The 27,715-nt window shown below is 42.6% G+C and overlaps 1 protein-coding gene across 1 annotated transcript in view; it reads left to right on the top strand.

The window, feature by feature from the left end:
• The window catches only part of ttc1 (tetratricopeptide repeat domain 1), a 61,586-nt gene that overhangs the window by 30,804 nt on the left and 3,067 nt on the right, over positions 1–27,715 (top strand). The window contains exon 7 of the mRNA XM_080201692.1: positions 15,273–15,327. Within this exon, the coding sequence (XP_080057818.1) occupies positions 15,273–15,327 (55 nt within the window). The remainder of the gene's footprint in view (positions 1–15,272; positions 15,328–27,715) is intronic.

Below are 27,715 nucleotides of genomic sequence, written 5' to 3'. Positions count from 1 at the left end.
AGGGTCTGATGGAGGATGGCCTGATCCACTGTATTTAATTCTGCACAAGTGGTCAAAGGAAGTTAAAGCATCAGAGCTAAGGAGGATTATATTCATGACTTTCGCTGTGATATTAAGAGGATGAATTTGGATTGGGTGATTCAAAAGAAGAACTTGTAAAGTGGCACTGAACTGGAGAGCCAGGTTGATCTAGAACTATTGGATCAACATCTCAGCCAAAGCTGACTTGCCGTCTAATCATCCTTTCCTCATGCATATAAACTGTTGTTCCCTTTGATATTTGACATTCTTATGCCTGTCCTGTTGAGTGCAAAATGAAAAGCTACAACGTGTCACTTTTTTCAGCAATATTCAAGGGCTTGTTTTGTTTAATTCTTTTTGATTCATGTTTGTCCTTCAGTAATGTGAAACCCTGTGGTGTGGTGCTGTCAGTTAATTATTCATGTTCTGATTGTTCTAAACATGAACAGGTCTGTAATGTGGTAAACTTAGCAAGGTATTTAAAAAAGAAAAACTTTGTAGATATATAACATCTTTCACAACCACAGGATATCTGAAATGTTTGACAGTCAGTGGAGAAATCTTAAGGCAGAGCCAAGGAGGCAGGGCCTATTGAGAGTGGAGGTGGGAGGAGTCCTGCTGCCGCTCTGCACAGAGATCACAGGTAGAGCAAGAGAACAAGAGATTAAGGCTGGGCTTGGGGGGCGGATTCTGGGTTGCTGGGGAGGGTTCAGGACTGCAGGAGGGGAATCGGGAGATTTGAATCGGGGGATTGGAGACTGGCTAGGGGGTTGCTGGGGCCATCAGGAGGCCAGCAATGAGGGGTGGGAGGGTTGGAAGGCCAGCGATGTAGGGGTCGCGGGGCTGGCCAGTGATTGGGAGACTGGCAACGTGCAGCGATCGGGAGACTGGTATGCACCAATCTTCACACTAACAGATCGGCACATGTGCAGTGGCTCGCTCAGCAGTGTGCTGCTAGCCTCCTGGATGGAAGTAGGCCTTGTCACCTGATTTTCAGACGGAATCCTTCTGAGGAGCTCTGTGATGCACAAGGTGTGGCAGATTCATTCTGAAAACACCACTAAAAAAATCAGTGGGAGTTGTTCATGTTTTAACACGAATGGGGGATTTATAATTTTTTTGGGAGAATCCCAACCAATATGTCTTCACTGAATTTACCAAGATGTTTCAAAATGGTCTGAAGTGCTACTTGACCCAGGAAGCTTTTTTTAAATTATTTATTATTGTCATAAGTAGGCTTACATTAACACTGCAATGAAGTTACTGTGAAAATCCCCTAGTCGTCATACTCCAGCTCCTGTTTGAGTACGCTCAGGGAGAATTTAACATGGCCAACGCACCTAACCAGCACATCTTTCAGAATGTAGAAGGAAATCTATGCAGACAAGGGGAGAAGGTGCAGACTCTGCACTGACAGTGACCCAAACCAGGAATCAAGTCAGGTCTCTGGTGCTGTAAAGTAGCAATGCTAACCACTGTTCCACCATGCTGCTATTTGATGTATTAAGAATATGGGCACCCTGACTGGTCAGAAGATCCCATTGAGTAAAAATATTAGCAATAACTTCGATCAATTACAAACAACACCAAAACAAGCACAATAATGTATAACCCTTAATGAATATAGGAGCTGTCCCAATCAAAACCAATCCCATAGACAAGACTCTTCAAATAACTTTAATACAACAGAGACTAATGCTTGCACAGTACGGGAATTGAGTCCTTTGGATGAAATCTGCAGTTCTCTGGATTGACACAGAATAGTTTGAATTCAGAACAGCTTCCCAAAACACCAGGGACTTTAGGCAAGCCACCAACCGCAGATTCCCCCCTTCAGAAAGACAAGACCTTGCTTTCAGATAACCAGCAGAATTCCAAAACCAGGAGAATGAGAGAGACATTTTTTCCAGCTTAATGTCCCTTCTAAAATCAAATCCTGAACTCCAAACTGAAAATGAAAGAGCTCCTATCATCTGACTTGCCAATCAGTCTTTCTCCTAATGCAAGGTTACAAACATCCCAGTAAAAATAAACAAACCCCGCTTAAGCAGCAATAAAAAGACTCTTCCACACAAACCAGTGCCATAATGTTGGGGGGCAAATCAACATCTGGCATGTGGGAGGCTTTCAATTGTATGTTGATAGGGATTCAGGACTGGCACATTCCTGTAAGGGTGAAGTGTAAGTATGACAAGTTTTGGAACCTTGGATAACAAGAAGTATTGTGAGCCTAATCAAAGAGAAAAAGGAAGCATTAGTCAAGGCTAGCAGGCTGGGAACACACAAAGCAAGTGTGGTATACAAGGAAAGTAGAAAGAAACTTAAGCAAGGAGTAAGGAGGGCTAAAAGAAGTCACGAAAAATCATTGGCCAGCAGGATTAAGGAAAATCCCAAGGCTTTTTATAGTAAAGAGCAAGAGGGTAGCCAGGGAGAGGGTTGGCCCACTCAAGAACAGGGGTGGGGGTCTACGCATGGAGCCAGAGGAAATGGGCAAGGTGTTAAATGAGTACTTTGCATCAGATTTCACCAAAGAGAAGGACTTGGCGGATACTGAATCTGGGAAAGGGTGTGTAGATGTTTGAGTCATGTTGAGATCAAAAAGGAGGTATTGGGGTTCTTGAGAAACATTAAGGTAGACAAGTCCCCAAGGCCTGATGGGATATACCCCAAAATACTGAGAGAGGCAAGGGAGGAAATTGCTGGGGCCTTGAGAGAAATCTTTGCATCCTCACTGGCTACTGGGGAGGTCCCAAAGGATTGGAGAGTAACCAATGTTGTTCCTTTGTATAAGAAGGGTACCAAAATAATCCAGGTAATTACAGACTGTTGAGGTTTACGTCAGTGGTGGGGAAATTATTGGAGAGGCTTCTTTGAGACAGGATTTATTCTCACTTGGAAATAAGTGGACATATTAGTGAGCGACAACATGGTTGTGAAGGGGAGATCATGTCTCACTAACTTGATTGAGTTTTTCGAGGAAGTGAAGAAGATGATTGAGAATAGGGCAGTGGATGTTGTCTACGTGGACTTCAGTAAGGCCTTTGACAAGGTCCCTCATGGCAGACTGGTGCAGAAGGTGAAGTCGCATGGGCTTAAAGGTGAGCTGGCAAGGTGGATGCAGAACTGGTTTGGTCAGAGAATAGCAGTGGAAGGGTGTGTTTCTAAATGGAGGGCTAAGACAGTTGCGTTCCTCAGGGATCAGTCTGGGACCTTTGCTGTTTGTAGTATATAAATAAATGATTTGGAGGAAAATGTAGCTGGTTTGATTAGTAAGTTTGCAGATGATACAAAGGTTGGTGGATTTGCAGATAGCGATGAGGACCATCAGAAGATTCAGCAGGATATAGATCTTTTGGAGGCTTGGGCAGAGAGATGGCAGATGGAGTTTAATCCGGACAAATGTGAGGTAATTCCATTTGGAAGATCTAATACAGATAGGAAATATACAGTAAATGGTGGAACCCTTAGGAATATTGATAGGTAAAGGGAACTAGGTGTACTGGTCACAAAGTGGCAACGCAGTGGAGAAGTTAGTCAAGAAGGCAAACGGCATGCTTGCCTTCATCGGCCAGGGCATTGAGTTTAAAAATTGGCAAGTCATGTTGCAGCTTTATAGAACCTTAGTTAGGCCACACTTGGAATATTGTGTTTAATTCTGGTTGCCACACTACCAGAAAACTGTGGAGGCTTTGGAGAGTGTACAGAAAAGATTTACCAGGATGTTGCCTGGCATAGAGGGCATTAGCTGTAAGGAGAGATTGAAGAAACTTGGTTTATTAAGAACATAAGAACGTACGAAATAGGAGCAGGAGTAGGCCATCTAGCCCCTCGAGCCTGCCCTGCCATTCAATAAGATCATGGCTGATCTGTCGTGTCTCAGTTCCACATTCCCGCCCTCTCCCCATAACCCTTAATCCCCTCGCTTATCAAAAACCCATCAACCCGCGTCTTAAAAATATTTAGCGAGGCAGCGTCCACCACCTCAACGGGCAGAGAATTCCAGAGATTCACCACCCTTTGAGTGAAGAAGTTCCTCCTCAACTCCGTTCTAAACCACCCCCCCTTTATCTTGAGGCTGTGCCCCCTAGTCCTACTGTCCTTTCTGAGCGGGAAGAGTCTCTCCACCTCTATCCTATCCATCCCATTCATCATCTTATACGTCTCAATGAGATCTCCCCTCATTCTTCTAAACTCTTCTCATTGGAATGATGGAAGTTGAGGGGTGACCTGAAAGAAGTCTACAAAATTATGAGGGGCATGGACAGAATGGATAGTCAGAAGCATGAATAAGATGGGAATAGAGGAATATTGCCCCCAGAAGGGTTCAATCAGGCAGCATGGTCATTGTAGGCTTGGAGGGCCAAAGAGCCTGTTCCTGTGCTGTAATGTTCTTTGTTCATAATGAGAAAACAACTGAAGTCAAAAAGGCCTGCTTAAAACTGCAGAAATCATGATTTAGAAAAAAAATCTCTTAAAGGTACACTGATGTCACAATCTCAAATGATGTGCATTTATGAAATCACAAAAACTCTTCTCGAAAGATGAAAAGGATTGTAGGGGTTGAGTTTTGCCTTTAAGGAAAAAAGTGCTCTTCCGATCACTAAGCAGTTTTTCTTTCAAACTTATCCCCTGGGAATTGCTCAGATTGTTTTGTCTTGAAGATGTTGGGAATTTATTATGTGCAACACTGTGACTGCATATATCAGTAGTTTCCCAGTCCGCTAGAGACAATATGACAAGAATCACTTTCAATTGGGATTTTATTTGCAATTAGAAACAGGACTAGAGGGATTTAAAACCAAAAGAAACCCTGTCTCTTGGGTTCAAAACCAGTTGTGTCTAATTTTTTGCAAGATGGGGGCAATTCATATGATTGTCTGTCATGCAACTGGTGTCATTTGAGGTATTTTGTTCCTAAGAAGCAGTGGGTGGATCTCGTCGCCTTGTTATTCTGTTCAGTTTGCTCAGCTGGATACTTGGGTTTTAGGGACTTGGGCTGAGAAAATGTTTCTGTTCTTTACAATTGGCCGTTGTAGCTGAAAATCATTCCCAATAATTGATGAAATGTATGTGGCTATTCTAATCTAGTTGTGAGGAATTACAGTTATGCTTGTATTTTTTTACCCAAAGACACTATTTCAGCTGTGCAAAGTTGTGTTTAAGTTCATGCAGATTGCCAGACAAATTAGATCAATTTGAGGCTTCAGTGTTTTAAGGAAATATGCTTCTATGAAGTTAGTGTTTTAGAATAAGTAAGTGTGTCTGTTGTTTATTGAAGGGCCACGCTTCACTGTTTCATATTGTAAGCTGCTTATTTACTTGCTTTTTAGTTTATAAACCAGCAATAGTAACATATAGAAATACAGTACCCTTGAAATTTACCCTTCAGGAGAATTCGACTGACATTTACTCACCCTGGAAGTGAAATCTGCAACCTAATGAATTTTTATTATACTCGCTAAAGTTTCAATACTTCACACAGTGTAATGGGTGATGTCTGATGGTGTATCTCAATTATTTGGCCAAATGTGAGTTTGTTAAAATTTGCCATTAACACCAAAGAGGGCATGTAATATTTTTGAGGACCAAATGAAGCTTTAGAAAGAAGTTTATTGAGGCTCACTATTACCCTGTGTTTTTAAAATTATATCCCTCAAGACCAAATTTAGAAGTCTATTGGCTTTGTTTACAGTGTGATCAACCTGACACATTATTTTTAATTTCATGACAACCTGTACCCCCAGGTCATTCTGAGTCTACCACTTCCACTTAGCATATAATTGCTGCTGTTTTTATTAACTAAAATGCATCACGTTACACTTAATGACATTGGACACTATCAGCCAAATTTTAGCCTGTTCTGTCATCTCAGTACTGATATCTTCTTCACAATTTCTTTCATTTTCTCAGTAACTGTGCCTTCTACTTTGGTAATATCCTCAAATTTCAAAATCGCTCCCTCTTTGCTTGTATCCAAATCATTGATATACATTGTGAACAGGGTATGTTGAAAAAAGAGACATGCAGCCGAAGCTTTTTGTCTTGCACTCACGGGCAGTGATTCACAAGGATATATAAATTTCAATGGAATCAACAATTTAGACTGCGTGAGAAGAGGATGCTGATTGTTTGGCAAGTGAACTCTGGTTGAGGCATTAACATGGAGAATGCAGCAGGGAACAGTTAACTTGGCATGCTTTTGTTTAAATTCAAATCAGAGTGGTCAACCCTGGTTAAGGCATTAATATGGGGAATGAATGAAGGAATGCCTGTCCCCCAAACTTTAGTTTAATTGAATAATGTGTCAATTTCTGTTTGCATTGGACAAGGGCCCTGTATCTGAATATATGTAGCTTCTAGCATGTGTTAAGTGAGCCATACTTCAAGTCTGACTGATCATCTTCAGTTGGTTGCATCAGCATTGTTTTACAAATGTTGTTCAATCATGGAATCACATCTAATATTGAACACTTGCATTCCGAGTTTTCCGAGCATAAGCTGGTTGAGTACTATCAGAACTTGGCCTATTGTGACGTGTTGTTTGATACAGTTCACCAGTCACTGGGACATCCGGCCTACATACCTGGCATCACATTGTCAAATCTCCTTGATTATGTATTCTTTGAAAGCAAGGGGTTTGTTCAGTTTTGGGGTGCCTTTGTTCCACATCAAACTCAGAGGTATTTGCTGAGAAACTCCTCTATTCCTAGCTATCCCGTCTCAAACCAGTGTCCAGTTAAGACACCGAGTCCTTGAAAGCGTTCCTTGCTGAACTAGTGCATGCATCTTGTGAGATACCCAGTGATTTGACTGATTTTCACATGCAGCACAAATATCTGGTAACGTTGGGACAATTTAAAGCAAACGCAAACATACATACCTGCGTTATCAAACAAAGGGACTGGAGTGGCCATCCTTAGTCAGCATGATTATGTCGAGAAAGTGTATGCCGTTCTTTATGATGAGTCCAAATTCATGTAATTGAAGCCAAGTACGACCGTACAGCCTGACTTGAAAGCAAGTGGACTTGTGTAAAGTAATGAGCTGCCTGATAGATATAGTAAGGTTTGTTGTCATAGTTCACTGCATCTACATATGTATGGGTTGCACATCATTATGCTTTATCTATGACAGGTTTTGCACAGCATGAATTGGTGAAGCGGGTGTGTTAAATGGTTGAATAGCACACTTTAATGGACTCCATCCTGCATCTAAACTCAATTTTTGAAAGGGAATAAGTAAGTTCCCTTTCCTCAGTGTGCGAGTTGAGAATACTACCAGAGTATTCTCTAGTTGGATGTTCGTCCATCGTCATCGATGAGGACCTCAACACCATTAATCATTTTGAAGCTGGAATTAGTGTATCCAAAGATGACTGATCAGGCCAATTCAGGCACAGTGTGTCCTGGCACATATTGGGCAGACTTGTGTAGGCACTGTAGTTGTTGCGCTGGTGGCTCTGGACTTGCGCAGCTCACACTTAAATTGTGCTTCAGCAAAGCACCTTGTTTCGTAAGCTTGACAGCCCTTGTGGATGAGGCAGCGCCAGGCAGGGTGGTTTTGTGCCAGTGTTTCCCAGGTGGCCGTGTCTATGTCAAGCAACATCAGGGAGGCCTTGAATGTGTCTTTGTAACGTTTCTTTTGCCCTCCATGCGAGCATCTTCCAGCAGAGAGTTCCCCAAAAAGGAGCTGCTTGGATATGCGTTTGACTGGCGTATGGATGACATGGCCTGTCCACTGGGTCTGTGCTCTCATCAGCAGTGTGTGGACTGATGGTAGACTTGCTCTAGAGAGAATTTCAGTGCCTGTATTTTGTCTTGCCATCTGATGCGTAATATTCTGCAAAGACAAGTCATGTGAAAATGATTGAGCTGTCTTGCATGTCTTCGATACACAGTTTCATTTCACAGGCATACAGGAGGGTAGTGAATACTACGGCGCTGTAGACCTTCAGTTTTGTTTGCTGGGCTGATTCCTCGACATTCCCATACGGTGGAGCGCAGTCTACCGAAAGCAGAACTTGCCTTTGTAATTATGCAGTTAACTTCTGCATCAACAGTCACTGCTTGGGAGAGAGTGCTGCCAAGGTGAGTGAACTGGGTCATTGCCTGTAGTTTCTGTCCTTTGATTGGGATTATGGGTTCTGTGTATGGTGCATGAGGAGCAGGCTGGTGCATGACTTCAGTCTTTTTAGTGTTGATAGTGAGTCCAAATTTGTCAGAAGCCTTGGAAAATTTGACCATACTGACTTGCATCTCTGGCTCTGAGCCAGTATACAAAGCACAGTCATCAGCAAAGAGGAAGTCTCTCAGAACAGTCTCCTTCACTTTGGTAATAGCTTGAAGTCTCCTCAGGTTGAAAAGCTTCCCATTCACTCTGTACTTGAGGCTGATACCAGCAACACTGTCCTGGAAGGCATCACTCAGCATGGCAGCAAACATGCTGAACAGGGTGGGTGCAAGCACACAGCCCTGTTTGATGCCATTGGTGACTGGGAATGCCTCAGAGGATTCTCCACCGTCCAGTACTCTGGCCATCATACCATCATGGAACTGGCGCACCATCTGAATGAATTTGGGGGAGGGGCAGCCAAACTTTGATAGTTGACAGTGTCGAAGGACACTGCCATGATCTTATTGAATGGCAGGGCAGGCTTGAGGGGCTAAATGGCCTACTCCTGCTCCTATTTCTTATGTTCTTAAGGCTTTCATGAGATCAGCAAAGGTTATGTAGAGCTCGCGATTCTGCTCCTGACACTTCTCCTGTAGTTGGCGCGCTGCAAAAATCATATCCATAATCCCACGACCTTTGCAGAAACCACACTGACTCTGGAAGAAGGCCCAGCTCCAGAGGAGTGACCAGACGATTTAGCAGGACTCTTACGAGGGTTTTTCCTGTTGTGGAGAGCAGTGAGATTCCTCGGTTGTCGCATACCTGTCGATTGCCCTTCCTCTTGTAGAGATGTACAATGGAAGCGTCTTTAAGTTCCTGAGGAATGGATCCTTGCTTCTAAAAGGACTGGAACAACTCAGTGAGCTTTTCGATAAGTACAGGACCGGCAACTTTGTAGATCTCTGCGGGTATGGCATCTGCTTCTAGGGCTTTGCCAATGGATAGCTGGCATGACTTAGTGACTTCAGCTACTACCGGTGGGCCATTCAAGGCATTGTTGGTATCGACCTGGGTATTCCTGTCTATTGCCTCATCGTTAATAGATGGTGATCAACTTCAAAGTGCTCAGCCCATCTCTGCAGGATCTGAGCCCTCTCTGTAATGAGAGTTGTACCATCTGTACTCAGGAGGGGGGATCTCCTGAGAGATTGAGGTCCGTAGAGAGTGTAGAAGGCTTCACAGAACCGTTTCAAGTCATTTCTGTCAGAGTATCCCTGTATTTTATCTGCCTTGGCGCTCAGCCAGGCATCCCGCATTTTACACAGTTTATTCTGGACTGTCCTGCAAGCACTGGTAAAAGCATTTTTCTTGGCAGCTGACGATGGGTCGTTCTGACAGGCCCAATGAAGACGGTGCTTTTCAACAAGTAGAGCCTGTATCTCCTCGACATTCTCATCGAACCAGTCATGCTGCTTGTGGATAGAGGGCCCGAGCATCTTCAGTGTAGATGAATGGACAGCATCCCCGAAGCATTCCCAGTCGTTCTAGCGCTGCCTGTGAGGTGTAGGTCAGCAAGCTTCAGCCAGTGCTGAGGCTATGGTGGGGTTCTCTAGCTTGGCCGCATTGAGTCTTTTCATGACGTTGCTTCGTGTGGTCGCCTCTTGGGTCTGATGCAGAGTCTCATTTTGGAGATAATGAGCCTGTGATGTGTCCAGCAGTCAGCACCACACATGGCCTTGGTCACTCTGACATCCTGCCTGTCTCTTCTGACAATGACATAGTCGATAAGATGTCAATGCTTAGAGCGGGGGTGCATCCAGGAGGTCTTGTTACGGGTTGAGAATGAGCTAGTTGAGAATATTACCAGTATATCCTGTAGTACAACCTATCGCAAACCCACCTTCACTGGTCAGTATATGCATTAAGATTCCTACAATCCATGTTGTATAAGAGTGGCCTTATCGGCAATCTCGTAAATAGGACGGAGCTATTTGCTCACCATGTTAAATTATTAGTGAAATAAGCTGCCTCACAGCTATCCTGTGGAACAATGGCCACCCCGTTCAGACCATAGACTAGCGTATGTCCATGAATGAACCTGAGGCTGCCACTTTTGATCTTGAAAAGTGTCCAATCAATCTCATCTTGCCCTGAAAGGGTAAGATGTCTCAAGGATTTGAGCAACAGGTGAATCTACTTGTTTCATGCTGCTACTATGCAGTAGCAACATAAATGGTATTCGCCACTAATCGGATGCTGCCATTAAATGAAAAAGACACACTTTTTACCAGACAAAAGAGTAATGTGGTATATGAATTCCAGTGCCGTTGTAATGGTAAGTATGTAGGCTGTAGGTCCCAATGACTGGTGGACCATATCAAACAGCACATCCCTTTTGTTGTTTCCAAAAGGAAAAGCTCTGACCATATTCAACCAGCCTGTGATTGCAAAACTCAGGACACAGTGTCCATCCAACTCTAGATGTGATTCCCCAATTAAACAATATGTACCAAAGAATCCTGATTGTGGGAAGAATTACACTAATGACCAATTTAAAATGACCAGTCAAACTCATAGTGTGGCTCACTTATGTGTTCTAGAAGCTACATATATTCAGACATAGGGTCTTATCCTTTGTAAACAGAAAGAACATATCCACGTATTGCACATTTTTCAACAACACAAAAGCTTGGGTGACTGCCAGTCCTGATCCATTCCCCATAGCAATGCTTTGACCAGTCAGAGTTTATCTGCCTTGTTTGAATTTAAACAAAGGCTTGGCAGTTAACTACTCACTGGTGCATTCTCCATGACAATGACTACCAATCAGCAATTTCTTTTTGTGCATTACAAATTGTTACTCCCTTTGAAATTTAGTATTCTTACAAATCTGTCCTGATGAGTGCGAGGCAAAAAGCTTGATGGTGTCTCGTTTTCAGTAGTACTCAAGTTCAAGTGACAATTTTGAAGAGAAATAGAATACCAACACAGTTCTCCAACCACTCAGGAGGAAAAAAATGTCTTGATTCTTAAATTTCTTCCCCCCAACCCATTTTCAAACCAGTTTGCTATCCTATCCGAATTCCAGACCCTTCAATCTTCCCTTTTCACAAATTCACATGCAGTAGAGTTGCTGAATTACCATCTGTTCTACAGTTGTTACCTCCTCATAATCATCACAATGAGGTTTTCAGTCTGATGGTGTGTATACAGTATGCCTGTTGAATAAAGAAGAATCAAGCTGTGGAACTTGTTTCATTTCAATAGTTTGTGTGCAAAGTAAAGAATTTCTGTTGAAATCTGTTGATCTTCTCACTTACCTAGAAATTGGGCAGGTCATACGGTAAATGGTGCAAGGTTTACTTATAGCAAAGATTGATTGCTCTGAATTTGTGAAATATTTGCATAAAGCAGCTCACTTGATGAATTTTTGTATTTTTTATATCTTGTTTAGGAAATGCACCAATGCCAGTTATGTCTCATTATTTCACTAATATAAATGAACAATTTTATGGAGTAGCTTTTTTCTTGGCCAGCCAAATCTCTAATGCAAATTTGGGCTATGAACAAAAGTACTGCAGACTTGCAGAGCTGCGTAACTTTTTTGGGGCAAATAGAATTTCTTTTCTATTAATTACAAACGTCAGATTTAGGACCAAACCCAGCTTCAATCTAAAGTGGCATTATGATGTGTTATCCAATCTCTGTATGAATGTGAAGGAGAGTGCTTGATGCAGCATTCATAGATTGGTTGTAGTTGGGAGCAGCTAACTGGAACTAATGTTAAAAGTGCATTGTTTTAACTATTCCCACTAGAATGGCTTAGTTATTTTATCATGTACAGTGTACAAGAGCACTTAGACTGCAAGCTAGCCTGTGGATAGGTAGTGCAAAATGTATTGATAATATTTGTCATCTGCAATTACAGTGTTATGTCAGAAAATTAAAAAATGTTGAGTTGTAATTTTTCAAGTGAAAATGTTTTAAACATTTTGTAAGTAGTAGAAAAATGTTCAAGTAGGGCTTAGGCACACAGCAGTATGCAATGGCTTTCATCAAAAATTGCACTTGAAGTTGTATTGATTTGGTGGACTCCCTTGTATGTTTTTCTTTGAACTCCATGAACCCCTCAGTCTTCCCTTGCCGACTGCAGGCTTTTAAGAGGCAAGTTCACTGTCATTTAACCACTGCTGCTCGACAAGATGGATACGAATAAGCCCATTTTGCCTTTGTTAGCTCAGTCATTTAGGAAGCATAAATAGTCCTCTCTATTGTTGTATCCTTTTTTCCTTTCTATCAGAGATGTTTTCCTTCCAGTCTGTTGGGAAATCCATTCCACAATGGGCACTGTTAGTATGCTGAAACTTCCTGACTTTGACCTTATCCCAGTCTTGTCTTTTCACTATGAATCTTATCATTATGCATTCTTTTAAAAAAACAGGCAAGGTCACTTCTCAATGGCATGTCTGTTTGAGTCATTTTGAAAAAATCACCAGTTTCTTGTAAAGTAATGTTTGAAGCTGCCTATGAATATTCCTAGTTTCCAAATCAATTGATTTGCAACTAATTTATAAATTAGTGGTTTAGTTTATAAATATATAGGCAATTATCTTGAAGCTATTGTTGAATCAAGTTATGTCAGCAAGTTTATATTTAATTTATGAAATAAAAAATTGGTTGCAGTGTGATCTGTTAATGAAGATGAACATATTAAATTTAACGTTTTAAACTAGAAGTTTAACTACTTGTAAATATTTAGATCCTAACCAAACGGTGAACTTCCGTTAAGAATTTGTCTAATAGCAATCTATTGATTGTGAGACAACTTAAGGACAAGTAAGGAACTATAAAAATATAAGTTATTTGAAATCCTGCTACTTAATAGCAGTCTATATCAGAGGCTTGGCTGGTGCCATCTCAATTCTTAGCCTGCCACTTCTGATAATCCAATCCAGTGTGTATCTTTGCTGCCTTAAATCTGTTGGCCACAAAACTGAATGCAGTGACACACAATGAGCTTGACGAAATCAAGCCCTGTTGTGTTTCACTCTCCTCAGCTAAATCCTCTGAATAGTCTAGGACTATTGTTGAGGGCATAGTTAATGGACAAATGATGAAACGACTTCTGAAATCACTTTTGCCGACTTCTCCAACTCTTAGCACCAATTGGGCTTATTCAACGAGCCGATGAATTTGTTTTGTTTCAAAGGCTGTCACCATTTGTGATGCCTCCGACATCATTGTTCCATGCTCTTCTGCTCCACCACAGCCCCCAATAAGTCTCTATTTAACCTAACCGTATCATTCTATTTATCTTCCATCCATGCCCTTTTATAAGAATTTCACAAGGCTCAACCCTTTTTCAATCCTACCCATCACTCAGTTACCTTTCGACTCACATGCTTGTCAACATTGTAACAATTTTTGCCATGGTACCATTCTGCTCCTGTTCATAACCCACATGTTTTTTCACCAACAAACCCCTCCCCACTGAATTTAAAAAGGTTATCCTTAGACCACCTTCTACTAATATCACATCTCTAACTTTGCTTTCTTCTCCTGTGGTCTTTCAGTCTGTTCATATAACTTAACTCTATCTCACTAAAATTATAGTTGATGAAACGTCACTCCTCCCTATGCAACAGAATCTCACTTTCATTCTAAATTTCTCACAATCTGACCTGAGATGAGAAAGTGGATGGGAATTGTGTTGCGAATTCTAGCTCTTACTGCATCAGTATTGAATGCAAGCACAAAAGTTCTAGAAGCACTCAATGTTTTGGCCGCATCTGTGGGACGCGAAATTAGGTTAACATTTCAGCTTAATTACCTTTTATCAAAACTGGGAGAATGTCACAGATGAGCAGCTTAGAAAAAGAATGAGTCAGTGCAAAAGAGGCAAGGAAGACAAAAAAGACTGATTAGATGGAGGGCAGGAAATTGCTGGATGATGGAAGTGATGATGGCATTACAAAATGAGGCAATATGAAAGATGTATTTGAGACAAAGAGGGTGCATAAATACTGATGGCAGAATCGGAGGGAACAATAAGAGTATCGAAAATCAGGTTTAGTGGGAAAGTTTAGTAGAAGAAAAGATAGGTGATACCACTGGTGCAAATCACCCATCTCTCAATAGGATAGTTCCATCAGAAGTACCACTCCGTCAGAAATACCAGCCCATAACAACCTCTATTCCTGGAAGCATTGGTACTATTTACATGATGGTGGAAGGGAATTTTTCAGCTGAGAGGCAAGGAGGGTGTTTCAGAAACTCCCATTGAGAAAGTGGTGGTATCTGTGTAGGTGCCAAGATTGGAATGGATTGCTTTCAGAAAGTGAAGTGAGAAGAAAGAGATATAATCAAGATAATTGTGGTCTTGTATTAGATATCAGTAGAAGTCAATCCCCAGAGTTAGAAATAATGCCTGTCTGGCTGAATATTTCTAACACTTTTCTATTTCAATTCTGATTTCCAGTACGTGTGTTTTTTTTGCATTGTAAAAGCCTTAACTGTTAAAAATTGGATCATGTTGATGGGTTTGGATTAATGGAACGCATTTTTGTTCATGCACAATGCTAGTCTTCATTGTAATGGTATGGGATGGATCTCAAATAATTTTTAATTATGAACTGGCACTGAACAAAATAAATAATGATAGCACTTTAAACTGGAAGAGTTTAGAGCCAGCAGTGAAGCATTTTATTCAGTTCTGCTGCTGCTTTTCTCAGTAATCGAAAGTATTTTGTTGCGGGGGGGGCGCGGGGAAGCAGTTTTCTTTTTACAGACTGAACTAGTTTGGAACTGGGGCGTGAAAAATAGACTCCTTGAAATCAGAGTTTTATCTAAAAATAGAGTTTTTGAAATGGAACCTGCAGGGAGCAGGCTAAGCAGTGATTGTAAAACTGAACTGTGATGCAAAGTCTGTAGTGTTTTGCTGTGACCTCTATCTGACTCTAAACCTTAATTTGAACAAATAAAAATAGTTTAATCCATTATTTTGTGATTCCATAACCTGCAGATTAAGGTACATTTGTTCCTTCATGTAAGGTGTAAAGGAAAATATGCACTTACGTTTGAATGATAACTGGGGAAAGTCAAAGTTGACATTTACTAACTTTTGTTCCTTCCCTCTATAGCGATTGCCACAACAGATTGAAGAAAGAAATGAGAAAATGAAGGAAGAAATGCTAGGTAAATACTTTTACATTGGCATAATACTCCTAAACTACATCCCCAGTAAGAGTCAATGTTATGCCCAGAATTATTTTTCTTTGTAATGCTATGATCTTGGTAGAAGTCAGTAATAGTTTATTATATTTCGATTCAGTATTTACTAAAAGAATGAAGCCACACTGTTCCAGGTTTAAAACAAAATAATTCTTCCACATAAAAAATCAAAAACATGAATGCTACTAACTACGCTTTTATCTTAAATAGTCAGTTACATTGAATGTATTAAAATTGGAATAAACACGTTTATTTATTCACTAAATCAAACTTCTTAACTGAAATTGCTTTCTCCATCTTTTGACTTGCACCCTGAAATTGGAAGATTAACCACTTAGCCTGACCACTAGTTCAAAGATTTGTATAACGGCTGAGACTTGCAGCAAGGTTATCCCTTCAGATCTCCTCCAAATGCCCCACAGTTACATACTGTCAGTTCAATAGATTGCTAATATTTTAAGTGTAGGAACTTCAGGTCAGAACTCTCCTGTTCTAATGTTCTTTAATTCTAAACTCCTTTCATAGAAATCATAGAACCCTATAGTGCAGAAAGAGGCCCTTTGGCCCATCGAGTCTGCACTGACCACAATCCCACTCAGGCCCTACCCCCATATCCCTACATATTTTACCTGCTAATCCCTCTAACTTAAGCATCCTAGTACACTAAGGGTCAATTTTAGCGTGGCTAATCAACCTAACCCGCACACCTTTGGACTGTGGGAGGAAACCGGAGCACCCAGAGGAAACCCGTGCAGGCACAAGGAGAATGTGCAAACTCTACACAGACAGTGACCCAAGCAAGGAATCGAACCCAGGTCCCTGGAGCTGTGAAGCAGCAGTGCTAACCACTGTGCTACCATGCCGCCTTTTATCAGGTACTCTCTCTGTCTTCTCAGCTTGGCTATCCTTAGATTCTTAATTCGTTGTTGCAAGTTCTTCATTTTAGCTGTTTTCAATATTTTTAATTAACACATAAAGTCCCACCTCAATTCTCCTGGAAAGACCTGTTCCTTACTCTACAGCCAGATTATTCTAAACTCAAAAACCCTGTTTGAAACAGAATCAATCACAATCTACTCACCTCTATAATTAAATTCTTGTTGATCCATTTTGCGTAGAAATGGGAAGCAGGAATAGGCCATTTGGCTCTTTGAGCCTGCTCTGCCATTCATTTTGATCATGGCTGATCATATTCCATATCCTAATCTCCCCCTTCCTCCCATATCCTTTGATCCCTTTCTCTCCTAGAGCTATATCTAATTTCTTCTTGAAATCAGACAACATTTTGGCCTGAACTGACATTCTATGGTAGTAAATTCCACACATTCACTGCCCTCTAGATGAAGAAATTTTTCCTCACCTCAGTTCTAAAAGGTTTACTCCTTATTCTCAAACTATGACTCCTAGTTCTGGATTTCCCCACCATTGGGAACATTCTTTCTGAATCTCTCATTGAGACGTATAAGATGATGAATGGGATGGATAGGATAGAGGTGGAGAGACTCTTCCCGCTCAGAAAGGATAGTAGGACTAGGGGGCACAGCCTCAAGATAAAGGGGGGGCGGTTTAGAACAGAGTTGAGGAGGAACTTCTTCACTCAAAGGGTGGTGAATCTATTGAATTCTCTGCCCGTTGAAGTGATGAAGTCTACCTCGCTAAATATTTTTAAGACGCGGGTTGATGGGTTTTTGATAAGAGAAGGGATTAAGGGTTATGGGGAGAGGGCGGGAATGTGGAACTGAGCCACGACAGATCAGCCATGATCTTATTGAATGGCGGGGCAGGCTCGAAGGGCTAGATGGCCTACTCCTGCTCCTATTTCTTATGTTCTTATAATCATTGTTAGAAACGTACTGTATATTTTGGAAGTTTGAATTATAAAAAGTAAATGGTGGAGGTACGCACTAGATCAGACAGTACCTTTGGAACGAAGAATAGCTAGAAAGTGTATGTGTTTTGGGAGTTGGTACTTTGGTAACTCAGGTATATTTAACTTGCCATGTTATGATGTGCATAAAATGTTTACAACCAAAGCTGTAGTTGGGTTGGGTGCTCTATTTCAGAAGAATCACAGTATTATTAACAAAACCAATGCTTTCCCCTCTGAATCTCACCACGCCCCCCCCCCACCCCCAAGTCTGCATGGGTTTCCTCCAGGTGCTTCAGTTTCTTCCTACAGTCCAAAGATGTGCAGGTTAGGTGGATTGGCCATGCTAAATTGAACCTTAATGTCTCAAGATATGTAGGTTGGGTGGATTAACCATGATAAATGGCAGGGTTGCAGGAATGGGGTGGGGGTTGGTCCTGGATAAGATGCTCTTTCAGATAGTCAGTACAGACTCAATGAACCAAATGTCCTCCTTTTGCAATAGAACCCCACAATGCAGAATGTAGGGATTCTGTGGGGATGAGGGAAAGAACAAATGGATGAGAAATTATTCTAAAATTTTACGGAGGATGCAAAAACTTAGTCATTATAATACTTAACTAATGGGTAGACTCAACTAAACAAATGCATTCGTAAAAGTGATGTTTTGCCATTGGATCCATCCATAAATCCATTGACTTGCTGTAAAAAAAAGTAATTGCTTCAGTTAGCAGGGAAGTAGTTAGCCTTCAGTTGCTAAGTGGCAGTTATTTTTAATAAATACGTTGCTTTACTGTTCTTGCTAGAATATGTTCTCTTTCAATGCATATGATGAGTATTTGAGTTTAGATTGATTTAATTAAATGCAACCAAGACTGATACAGATTTGTTGCACATCAAGGTGATATATTTAGTCATGTAATATTGTAGAAGATGTGATCTCTTTTTAGAGCAGCAAAAAAATGGTTCTTTCGTTGTCATGGCTGTGAATACAGGGACGGTTTTAATTGCTTTGTTTAGGTCTGTTCTTTGGCAGCTTGGTTACTAGGGGAACGCCTGTGGGAGATTTTCTGCAGCATTAGCTAAAATTAGTTCTTTTTTTTAAGCAGTCGATTTACTATCGTGATTTTATTCCACTTTCATTATGTGAGCAAATAATTTATGGTTTCACCAAATGTGAACATTTTTCTAATTTCATAGCTTTTTTAAACTTCCACTGGTCGAAGTGAGGGATATCTGTGAACCTTTCTTTTACTACCCACAATATTAGAAAGAAAGCATGTCCTTGAGGGGTCAACTGCAGAATCTAATTGGTTGGAGTAAAGAGCTGTAAAGAAATTGTTATGCAACTTGGTGTATTTTATAGGCCACATAATAGAAGGAAAAAGTGGAGCTGATTTGCAAGAAAATGTGAGACTTTAACTACCTCAATATTGAGTGGAGCAGTTATTATATTAAGGGTGTAGGAGTGGAGGAATTTCTGAAGTTTTTTCAGCAGATTTTTCTTAATCCATTTGTTTTTAACCTAATGTTGAAGGAAATATTGCAGGATTTAGTTCTTGAGTTCTTGGTCAAGTGAAGAATGCCACAATGGGGAGCATTTCTGGAATAGTGATCATAGTATTCTAAAGTTTGAAGATGAATCATACAGACTCAAAAGTTAACTGTTTCTCTGTTCACAGTTGCTGCCAGACCTTCTGTCTGTATTTCTCAGTTCCATACTCAGCAGGTTTTTGGTTTTATATTGTAGAGGTTAGATTAGTCACGGTAAACGCTGATGGAGAGTACTCATTTAGTACCTCGGCTTCGCTTCATACCTTCACCGACAGGTTTCCATTTTGGTTCCTAATGAAGGAACAACCTAGGATAAAGGAACAAGGAACAATCTAGGATAAAAGAACTAAACTGGAGGAGGGAATAATTTCAGCGAATTGAGGAAAGAATCATCCCAGATAAATTGAAGAACATAAGAACATACCAAATAGGAGCAGGAGTAGGCCATCTAGCCCTTCGAGCCTGCCCCGCCATTCAATAAGATCATGGCTGATCTGTCGTGGCTCAGTTCCACATTCCCGCCCTCTCCCCATAACCCTTAATCCCCTCTCTTATCAGAAACCCATCAACCCTCGTCTTAAAAATATTTAGCGAGGTAGCCTCCACCACTTCAACGGGCAGAGAATTCCAGAGATTCGCCACCCTTTGAGTGAAGAAGTTCCTCCTCAACTCCATTCTAAACCCCCCCCCCCCCCCTCCCCACTTTATCTTGAGGCTGTGCCCCCTAGTCCTACTATCCTTTCTGAGCGGGAAGAGTCTCTCCACCTCTATCCTATCCATCCCATTCATCATCTTATACGTCTCAATGAGATCTCCCCTCATTCTTCTAAACTCTAATGAGTACAAGCCTAATTTATTCAGCCTCTCCTCATAGCTCAACCCCCTCAACTCCGGCATCAGCCTAGTAAACCTCCTCTGCACTCCCTCCAAGGCCAAAATATCCTTGCGTAAGTACGGCGCCCAAAACTGCACACAGTACTCCAGCTGCGGTCTCACCAATGCCCTATACAGCCGCAGCAAGACCTCCCTACTTTTATATTCAATCCCCCTCGCGATGAAGGCCAGCATCCCATTTGCCTTCCTGACCACCTGCTGCACCTGCAAGCTGGGTTTTTGCAACTCAGGCACAAGGACCCCGAGGTCCCTCTGCGCCGTCGCCTGCTGCAGTTTTTCGCCACTTAAGTAATAGTCCTTCCTACCATTATTCCTACCAAAGTGGACTACCTCGCACTTGCCAACATTAAATTCCATTTGCCATTTCCTGGCCCATTCACCCAGCCTATCTAGATCCTTCTGCAGACTCTCCACACCCTCCGCACAATTTGCCGTTCCACCAATCTTGGTGTCATCAGCAAATTTCGACACCCTACACTCGGTTCCCTCCTCCAGATCATCTATATAAATAGTAAATAGCTGAGGTCCCAGCACCGACCCCTGGGGCACTCCACTAGTCACCATCCGCCAATCCGAATAGCACCCGTTGACCCCCACTCTCTTCCTCCTATTTGACAACCAATCCTCCATCCACGCTAACACCCTACCCCCAACTCCATGTCCCCTGACCTCCTGCAATAACCTCTTGTGAGGTACCTTGTCAAATGCCTTCTGAAAATCAAGAAAGACCACATCCACCGGCTCTCCTCTATCCACCGCCCTAGAAACATCCTCATAGAACTCCAGTAAATTTGTCAGACACGACTTCCCCTTAACAAAACCGTGCTGCGTCTGCTCTATCAAGCAATTCCCCTCAAGATGCCTCGCTATTTCCTCCTTGATGACGGATTCTAACATTTTACCTACAACAGACGTTAAACTAACCGGCCTATAATTCCCCGCCTTTTGCCTGGCACCCTTCTTAAACAACGGCGTAACATTAGCCGTTTTCCAATCTTCCGGCACTTCCCCGGAATCCAGCGACGTCTGGAAAATAACCAAGGCATCCACTATCACCGCCGCCATTTCTTTCAGAACCCTCGGATGCATTCCATCCAGTCCTGGCGACTTGTCCACAATCAGCCCCTCCAGTCTGTCGAGCACCGCCTCTCTAGTAACAGTAATGTCATTAAGACCCTCCAGTCCTACCACCTTTCCATCTCTAACACCTGGCAAATTATTCACGTCCTCCTCTGTGAAGACAGAAACAAGAAAGTTATTTAAGACCTCAGCCATATCCCCATCCCCTACCACTAACTCCCCCTTCTCATCCTCTAAGGGACCAACGTTCACCCTAGCCAGCCTCTTCCTTTTTATATATTTATAAAAACTTTTGCTATCCTTTTTTATATTAAGCGCTAGCCCCGCTTCATAGTTTCTCCTACCCTTCTTTATCAACTTCTTTGTCAATCTTTGTTGACATTTGAACCTCTCCCAATCCTCTTCTCGCCCACTACTCTTAGCTACTGTAAACGCCTCCGCTTTTAACACTTTCCTTCACCTCCTTCGTTATCCACGGCTTATTACCTCTCCTCCTACGGTCCTTTTTGACCATCGGAATAAATTTCTGCTGAGCACCAAGAAAGATCTCCTTAAAGATCCTCCACTGCTCCTCAGCAGACCTACCTTCCAACGCGCTCCCCCAGTCCACATTCGCCAATTCTTCTCTCATCCTACCATACTCCCCTCTGTTCAAACAAAGGACGCACGTCCGGGAACCCACTTTCTCCTCCTCCATCTGCACCAGAAACTCCTCCATACAATGATCGCTCTCCCCAAGAGGATCCTTCACCGCAAGGTCCCTAATTCTACCCGCCTCATTACATAACACCAGATCCAAGATAGCTCGCTCCCTCGTCGGCTCCAACACAAACTGTTCCAGGAAACTATCCCGGCAGCATTCCAAGAACTCCTCCTCGAGCCCACCGTGTCCAACATGGGTCGACCAATCTATATGTAGATTGAAATCCCCCATAACTACGGCCGTCCCATTCCTGCACGCCGCACTTATTTGCGCGTTAACAGCCCGCCCCACCTCCAGATCATTATTCGGGGGCCTATAGACGACACCCACCAGCGTCTTCCTCCCTTTGCTGTTCCTAATCTCTACCCACAACGATTCCACTTTCTGCTCCTTGGCTCCAATATCATCCCTTGCTACCACCCTGATGCTGTCCTTAATCAGCACAGCTACGCCCCCCCACTTTTTCCTCCCGCCTATCCTTCCTAAACACTTGATACCCCTGGACATTCAGCTCCCAGTCCCTGTCACCTTGCAGCCACGCCTCTGTAATGGCCACCAGATCATATCCATTTGTGCCGATCTGCGCCACCAGCTCATCCACTTTATTCCGAATGCTTCGTGCATTCAGATAAAGCGCCTTCATCCCAGCCTTCACCTGGACCCTATTCGCCGTAACGCCACCAGCCGTACTCACGCCCCCTACTCCTATTATTGGGACATTCTCAGCCTCTTCCCTTACTTGTACCCTCTCCTTAACTTTCGACCCCGTAATGTCACCTACCCTCGCACCCTCCCCCCCACTAATTAGTTTAAAGCCCTGTCTACAGTACTCTTTACTCTATTCGCCAGCACTCTGGTCCCAGCACGGTTCAGACCAACCCCATCCCGCCCGAACAGGTCCCACCTACCCCAATACTGATGCCAATGCCCCATAAGTGCAAACCCATTCCTCCCACACCAATCCCTGAGCCACCCATTCACTTCCTTAATCCTATCAACCCTACGCCCGTCTGCACTCGGTTCAGGCAGTAGTCCAGAGATAACCACCTTGTCGGTTCTACTTTTTAATTCCATTCCCAGCTTCTCATACTCCCTCCCCAGATCCTCAGTTTGCATTTTGCCTACGTCGTTGGCACCCACATGTACCACAACGACCGGATTCTCACCCTCCCACTCCAGGTTCCTCTGCAGCCCAGATGCGACATCCCGGACCCGAGCACCAGGCAGACAACACACCCTTCTGTGCACTTTGTCATTGTGACAAAGGACAGTGTCAATACCTTTCACCCCACTATCCCCAATCAATACTACGTTCCTTTTCACCTTCTCCTTGCCTATGTCCTGCTGCATCACTGTACCGTGTGCAGTTTGCTCACCAACCTCACCTCCCTCGTCCTCGTCCACACTGGAAGCAAGAACCTCAAATCTGTTATGCAGATTGAGAGGCTGAGGCCTCCGCTCCCCACCCCCCTTCCTCCGCTCCCCACCCCCCTCTTGTTCCTGACCCTTAGAGTTAGCCAGTCTTGGGGGGGTGGATGTCACTTGCACCCCATTGACAATGGCACCCTCTCTCCCCCTGATGAGCCTCAGTGTCTGTAGCTCAGAGGCCAGCTCATCTACCTTGAGCTGGAGCTCCTCCAGCAACCTGCACTTACTGCAGACATGGTCACTGGGAAGGACCCTGGGGTCCACCAGCTCCCACATCATACAGAAACAACACATCACATGCCCCTCCATTAGCCAAAGGTTGGAGGAAGGAAATATAATGACCAGCCTTTAAAAAGACCCTGGATCCTTGGGTACTGTTCAGTGCATGCCCACAATGCAGAAGGGGAGAGCAGCCAAAGCCAGAACCCTAGATGAGGAAGGAGTTCAGGTTAGCAACAACCAAGCTGAGTACAGGGCTTCATAGGAGAAATGACAAGGAAATAAGAGAAATGAGTAGACAAAATGAAAGTAGATTGGCAGCTGATCAAAACTGCTCTTTAAGTCTATTAACAGTGAAAGGTTTGTCATCTATCCACAAGAAAGTAAATCAAGTTTGCCAAACATGATTTTCCTAAACAAACCTATGCAGACTCCCCTTTACTAATCCATGTTCATCCAAGTGGCTTTAATTATCCACGAGGAAATTTGTCAGACATGTGGTGCTGTGGATTAGAAACCAAAATGGAAACCTGTCAGTGAAGGCATGACGCGTAGCCGAGGTACTAAATGAGTACTTTCCATCAGTGTTTACCAAGGAAGAAGAATTTGCCAAAACAATGGTATAGGAGAAGGATGTCAAGATATTGGGTGTGATAAAAGTAGAACAAGACAAGTCTGAATGGGATGCATCTTTTAGCACTGAGGAAAGTAAAGGTACTATTGCAGAGGTGCTGACCACAATCTTCTAATCATTCTCAGATATGTGGGTGATGCCAGAGAAGTGGAGGGTTGCAAATATTGCACCCTAGGTCGTAATACAAGACAGGGCAATCACAGTCAGTTTAGTGCTGTATAGGAGATCTTTAAAAATGTTATTGTAGACAATTAACAGCCACCTGGACAAGCATGGGTTAATAAATAAGAGCTTTTATAGGTTTATTTAGAGCAAATCATGTTTGGCGAAATTGATTCACTTTCTTTTAGGCGGATGAAGGCAGAGCCTTTATAGAATTTTGAAAGAGCATTTGATTAGCGACCATATATTGGGCTTACTGGCAAAATTGAAGCCTGTGTTAAAAGGTATAGTGGTAGCGTGGACACAAAATTAATCGTTGGGAAACATAGGGTTGTTTTTCAGTCTGGAGTTCCCAAGATTCAGAGCTAGGACAGTACTGTGTCAATTGGCATAGATTTTAAGGTGACTGTCAAAAGAAGCAGAGTCAACATGAGGTAAACATGTTCTGCATAACCAGTGGTTAAGATTTGCAATGCTCTGACTGACGAGTGGTGAATGCAGATTCAAAGGTAGCCTTTAGAGGAGAATTGGATAACTATGGGGAAGGGAAAACAAAAATGTAAAAATATCGGGGGGGGGGGGGAGCTGTGGAGAGAGAGAGTGGGAAGAACTATTATTCTCTGAAAGAGCAAATGGAGAAAATGACAGTTGCCTTTGCCATGCTATTCTGTGATACAGTTCAAATACTCGTGGCCAAAAATAGCATTGCTCAAGTTGAAGTGCTCATTGAATGTCGTCTGCCAGAGTGAGTACCTACAATTTCCTACTAGAAGCAATTTTCCTGTTTCCTCCACATCAACCATTCTTGTAACTTGCTGAACCAGATTTTCAACTAAGTGCCACAGATCCATATCCTCTACTAAACGCCATTCAAATAGCATCCTACAGAAGAAATATTGCTTGAGTGTAAGGTGCATTTAAAATAAAATACTCGATGGGCCAAAGGGCCTCTTCAGCACTGTATAATTCTATGAAATATTCCAAAGACAAAGAGTACTATTCTTCCCCTGCCTCCCCCTCCATGTCCTTTACTTTTTGATCTTCCAGCACTCCAATAGATAACTCCAGACACGGGAATATTGTTCCATGAAAGCTGCAGTACTCTAGCATCTTAGTCAAATGTGATTATCCATATGTGAGCCAAGATGATGAGTGTCAGCTAATTTTGGCTTCAATCCTTGAATGTCAGAGTAAAATTGTCTTGTGAATTATCCTAATGAAATTCTAACTGAATCGTTTTTAATCAATCTTCCATCATACTTTATATCCATGAGTTTAAAACAAAAATGAATCTCTATTTATTGTACATTTATATAGTTGATCAAATCATTATCTTTGCATGAAAAAGGAAGCCTGTTTCTGGATTGCTAGTGGAATGACCTTTTTTCATGAATTTTTTTGGGGATGTGGGCATCACTGGCTAGGCCAGTATTTATTGCCCATCCCTAATTGCCCATTAGAAGGAGTTAATGAGTCACCTTCTTAAACCACTGCAGTCCATGTGATGTAGGTACATACAGTGCTGTGAGAGAGGGAGTTCCAGAATTTTGACCCAGTGACATTGAAGGAACAGTAATTAAAATTCCAAGTCAGAATGCTGCATAACTTGGAGGGGAACTTGCAGGTGTTGTTTTTGCTCTTCTAGGTGGTAGAAGTTGTGGGCTTGAAAGGTACTGTCGATGTGATGTTGTATTATGTTGTCATAGAATTCCTACAGTGCAGAAGGAAGCCATTTGGCCCACCAAGCCTGAATTGACAACAATCCCACCCAAGCCTCTTCCCCATAACCCTAAGTATTTACCCTGCTAGCCCCCCAACATTAAGGAGCAATTTACCATGGCCAATCAACCTAACCTGCACATCTTTAGACTGTTTGAGGAAACCAGAGCACCCAGAGCAGACACGTCACCCGAGGCCAGAATTGAACCCAGATCCCAGGAGCTTGAGGCAGCAGTGCTAATCACTGTGCCGCTCTGTTATACCACTGTTCATCTAAATCCCAGACTGTTAGTCCGATTTTATAGACTACTTCAATAAATTTGAGATGATTTCAGCATCAGCACCATAAAATCCAGCCACATTTTGTGGTCCACGTATCATCAACTCTACCAGTGCCATCAAACTGGGAGATCAACTCCAGTTGAATAAAGAGTGCAGGCAAGCATGCCAGGAGCAAGCACCAGGCATTCCTGAAAATGAGGTGTCAACCTGGTGAAGCTACAACATAGGACCACTTGCACGTCAAACAGCAAAATCAGTATGCAATAGACAGGTTTAACCTATCTCACAGCCAAAGGATAAGAAAAAGCTATGCAGTCCTGCCACATTCAGTCTTGAATGATGATAGACCATCCAACAACTCGCTGGGGATGGCGGTTCCACAAATTTTCCTATCCTCAATAATGATGGAGCCCAACACATTAGTGCAAAAGACAGGCTGAAGCATTTGGACCATCTCCGTCTTGAAGTACCAAGTGGATGATCCATCTTGGCCTCCAATGTGTCACCAATTGCATGCTTTGGCAATTGCATTGTAAAGCTATTTGCATTGTTAACGATAGGTGATGACAATTGACCTAATCTCTAAAAGAGGACACAGCTGGAACAGTTGGGTCTGGGGGAACCATAAGCAGTTTGCAACTCTACTGAGCTGCATGAAGAATAAACTTGCTGAAGTAGATACGAGCTGTGTTACCCCTTCACCATTTAATGCCATTGTTCTTAGCAGTCCTGAGATCAACAGCATCACAGATGCCAGTATCCAGCCAATTCAATTCACCCTACATGATAACAAGAAATAGATAAAGCACTGTGTACTGCAAAATCTATGAACCCTGACAACATTTCAGCAATTGTACTGATGACTTATGCTCCAAGACTAGCTTTGTCCTTCAGCCAAGCTGTTCCAGTACAACTGCAATGCTGGCATCTGTCCAACCATATGGAAAATTGCCCAGGTGTGTCCTGCCCACACAAAGCAGGACAAATCCAACATGGCCTATTACTGACCCATCAGTGTCCTCTTGATCATCAGCAAAGTGATGGAAGGGGTCGCTGGCAGTACTATCAAGCAGCACTTACTTAAAAACAATTTACTGACTGATGCTCAGTTTGGGTTCCATCTGGGAAACTCAGCTTCTGATCTCATTACAGTCTTAGTTCAAACATGGACAGCAAAGTTGCACTTGATATGAGATAAGAGTGACTGCCCTTGGCATCAAGGTCGCATTTGACTGAACGTAGCATCAAAGAGCCCTAGCAGAACTGGAGTCAATGGGAATTGTGGGGAAATTCTCCAATGGTCCGAGTCATACATACCTAACACAAACGAAGATGGTTGTAATTTTTGGAGATCAATCATCTGTTTCAGGATAATGTTGCAGGGGTTCCTCAGGGTAGTATCCTCGGTCCAATCATCTTCAGCTGCTTCAATGACTTTACTTCCATCATATGGTCATTAGTGGGAATGTTCACAATGTTCAGCACTATTCGCAGTTCCTCAGCTACTGAAGCAGTCAGTGCCAATCCACAGCAAGACTAAGACCATAAGATGTAGAAGCAGAATTGGGTCATTTGGCCCATTGAATCTGCTCAACCATTCAATCATAGCTGTTAAGTTTCTCAACCCCATTCTCCTGCCTTTTCCCTGTCACCTTTGAACCCTTTATTAATCAAGAACCTATCTATCTCTGTCTTAAATACACACAATGACCTGGCCTCCATAGCCTTCTGTGGCAAAGAATTCCATAGATTTACCACACTCTGACAAAAGAGGTTCCTCCTCATCTCTGTTCCAAAGAATCATCCCTCT

Source organism: Carcharhinus amblyrhynchos, chromosome 13 (assembly GCF_965287045.1).
Source record: "Carcharhinus amblyrhynchos chromosome 13, sCarAmb.v2.hapA, whole genome shotgun sequence".
Classification (NCBI taxonomy): domain Eukaryota; kingdom Metazoa; phylum Chordata; class Chondrichthyes; order Carcharhiniformes; family Carcharhinidae; genus Carcharhinus; species Carcharhinus amblyrhynchos.
The sequence above is the reverse complement of the archived record's forward strand: the minus strand, read 5'-3'. Positions and strand labels throughout refer to the sequence as shown.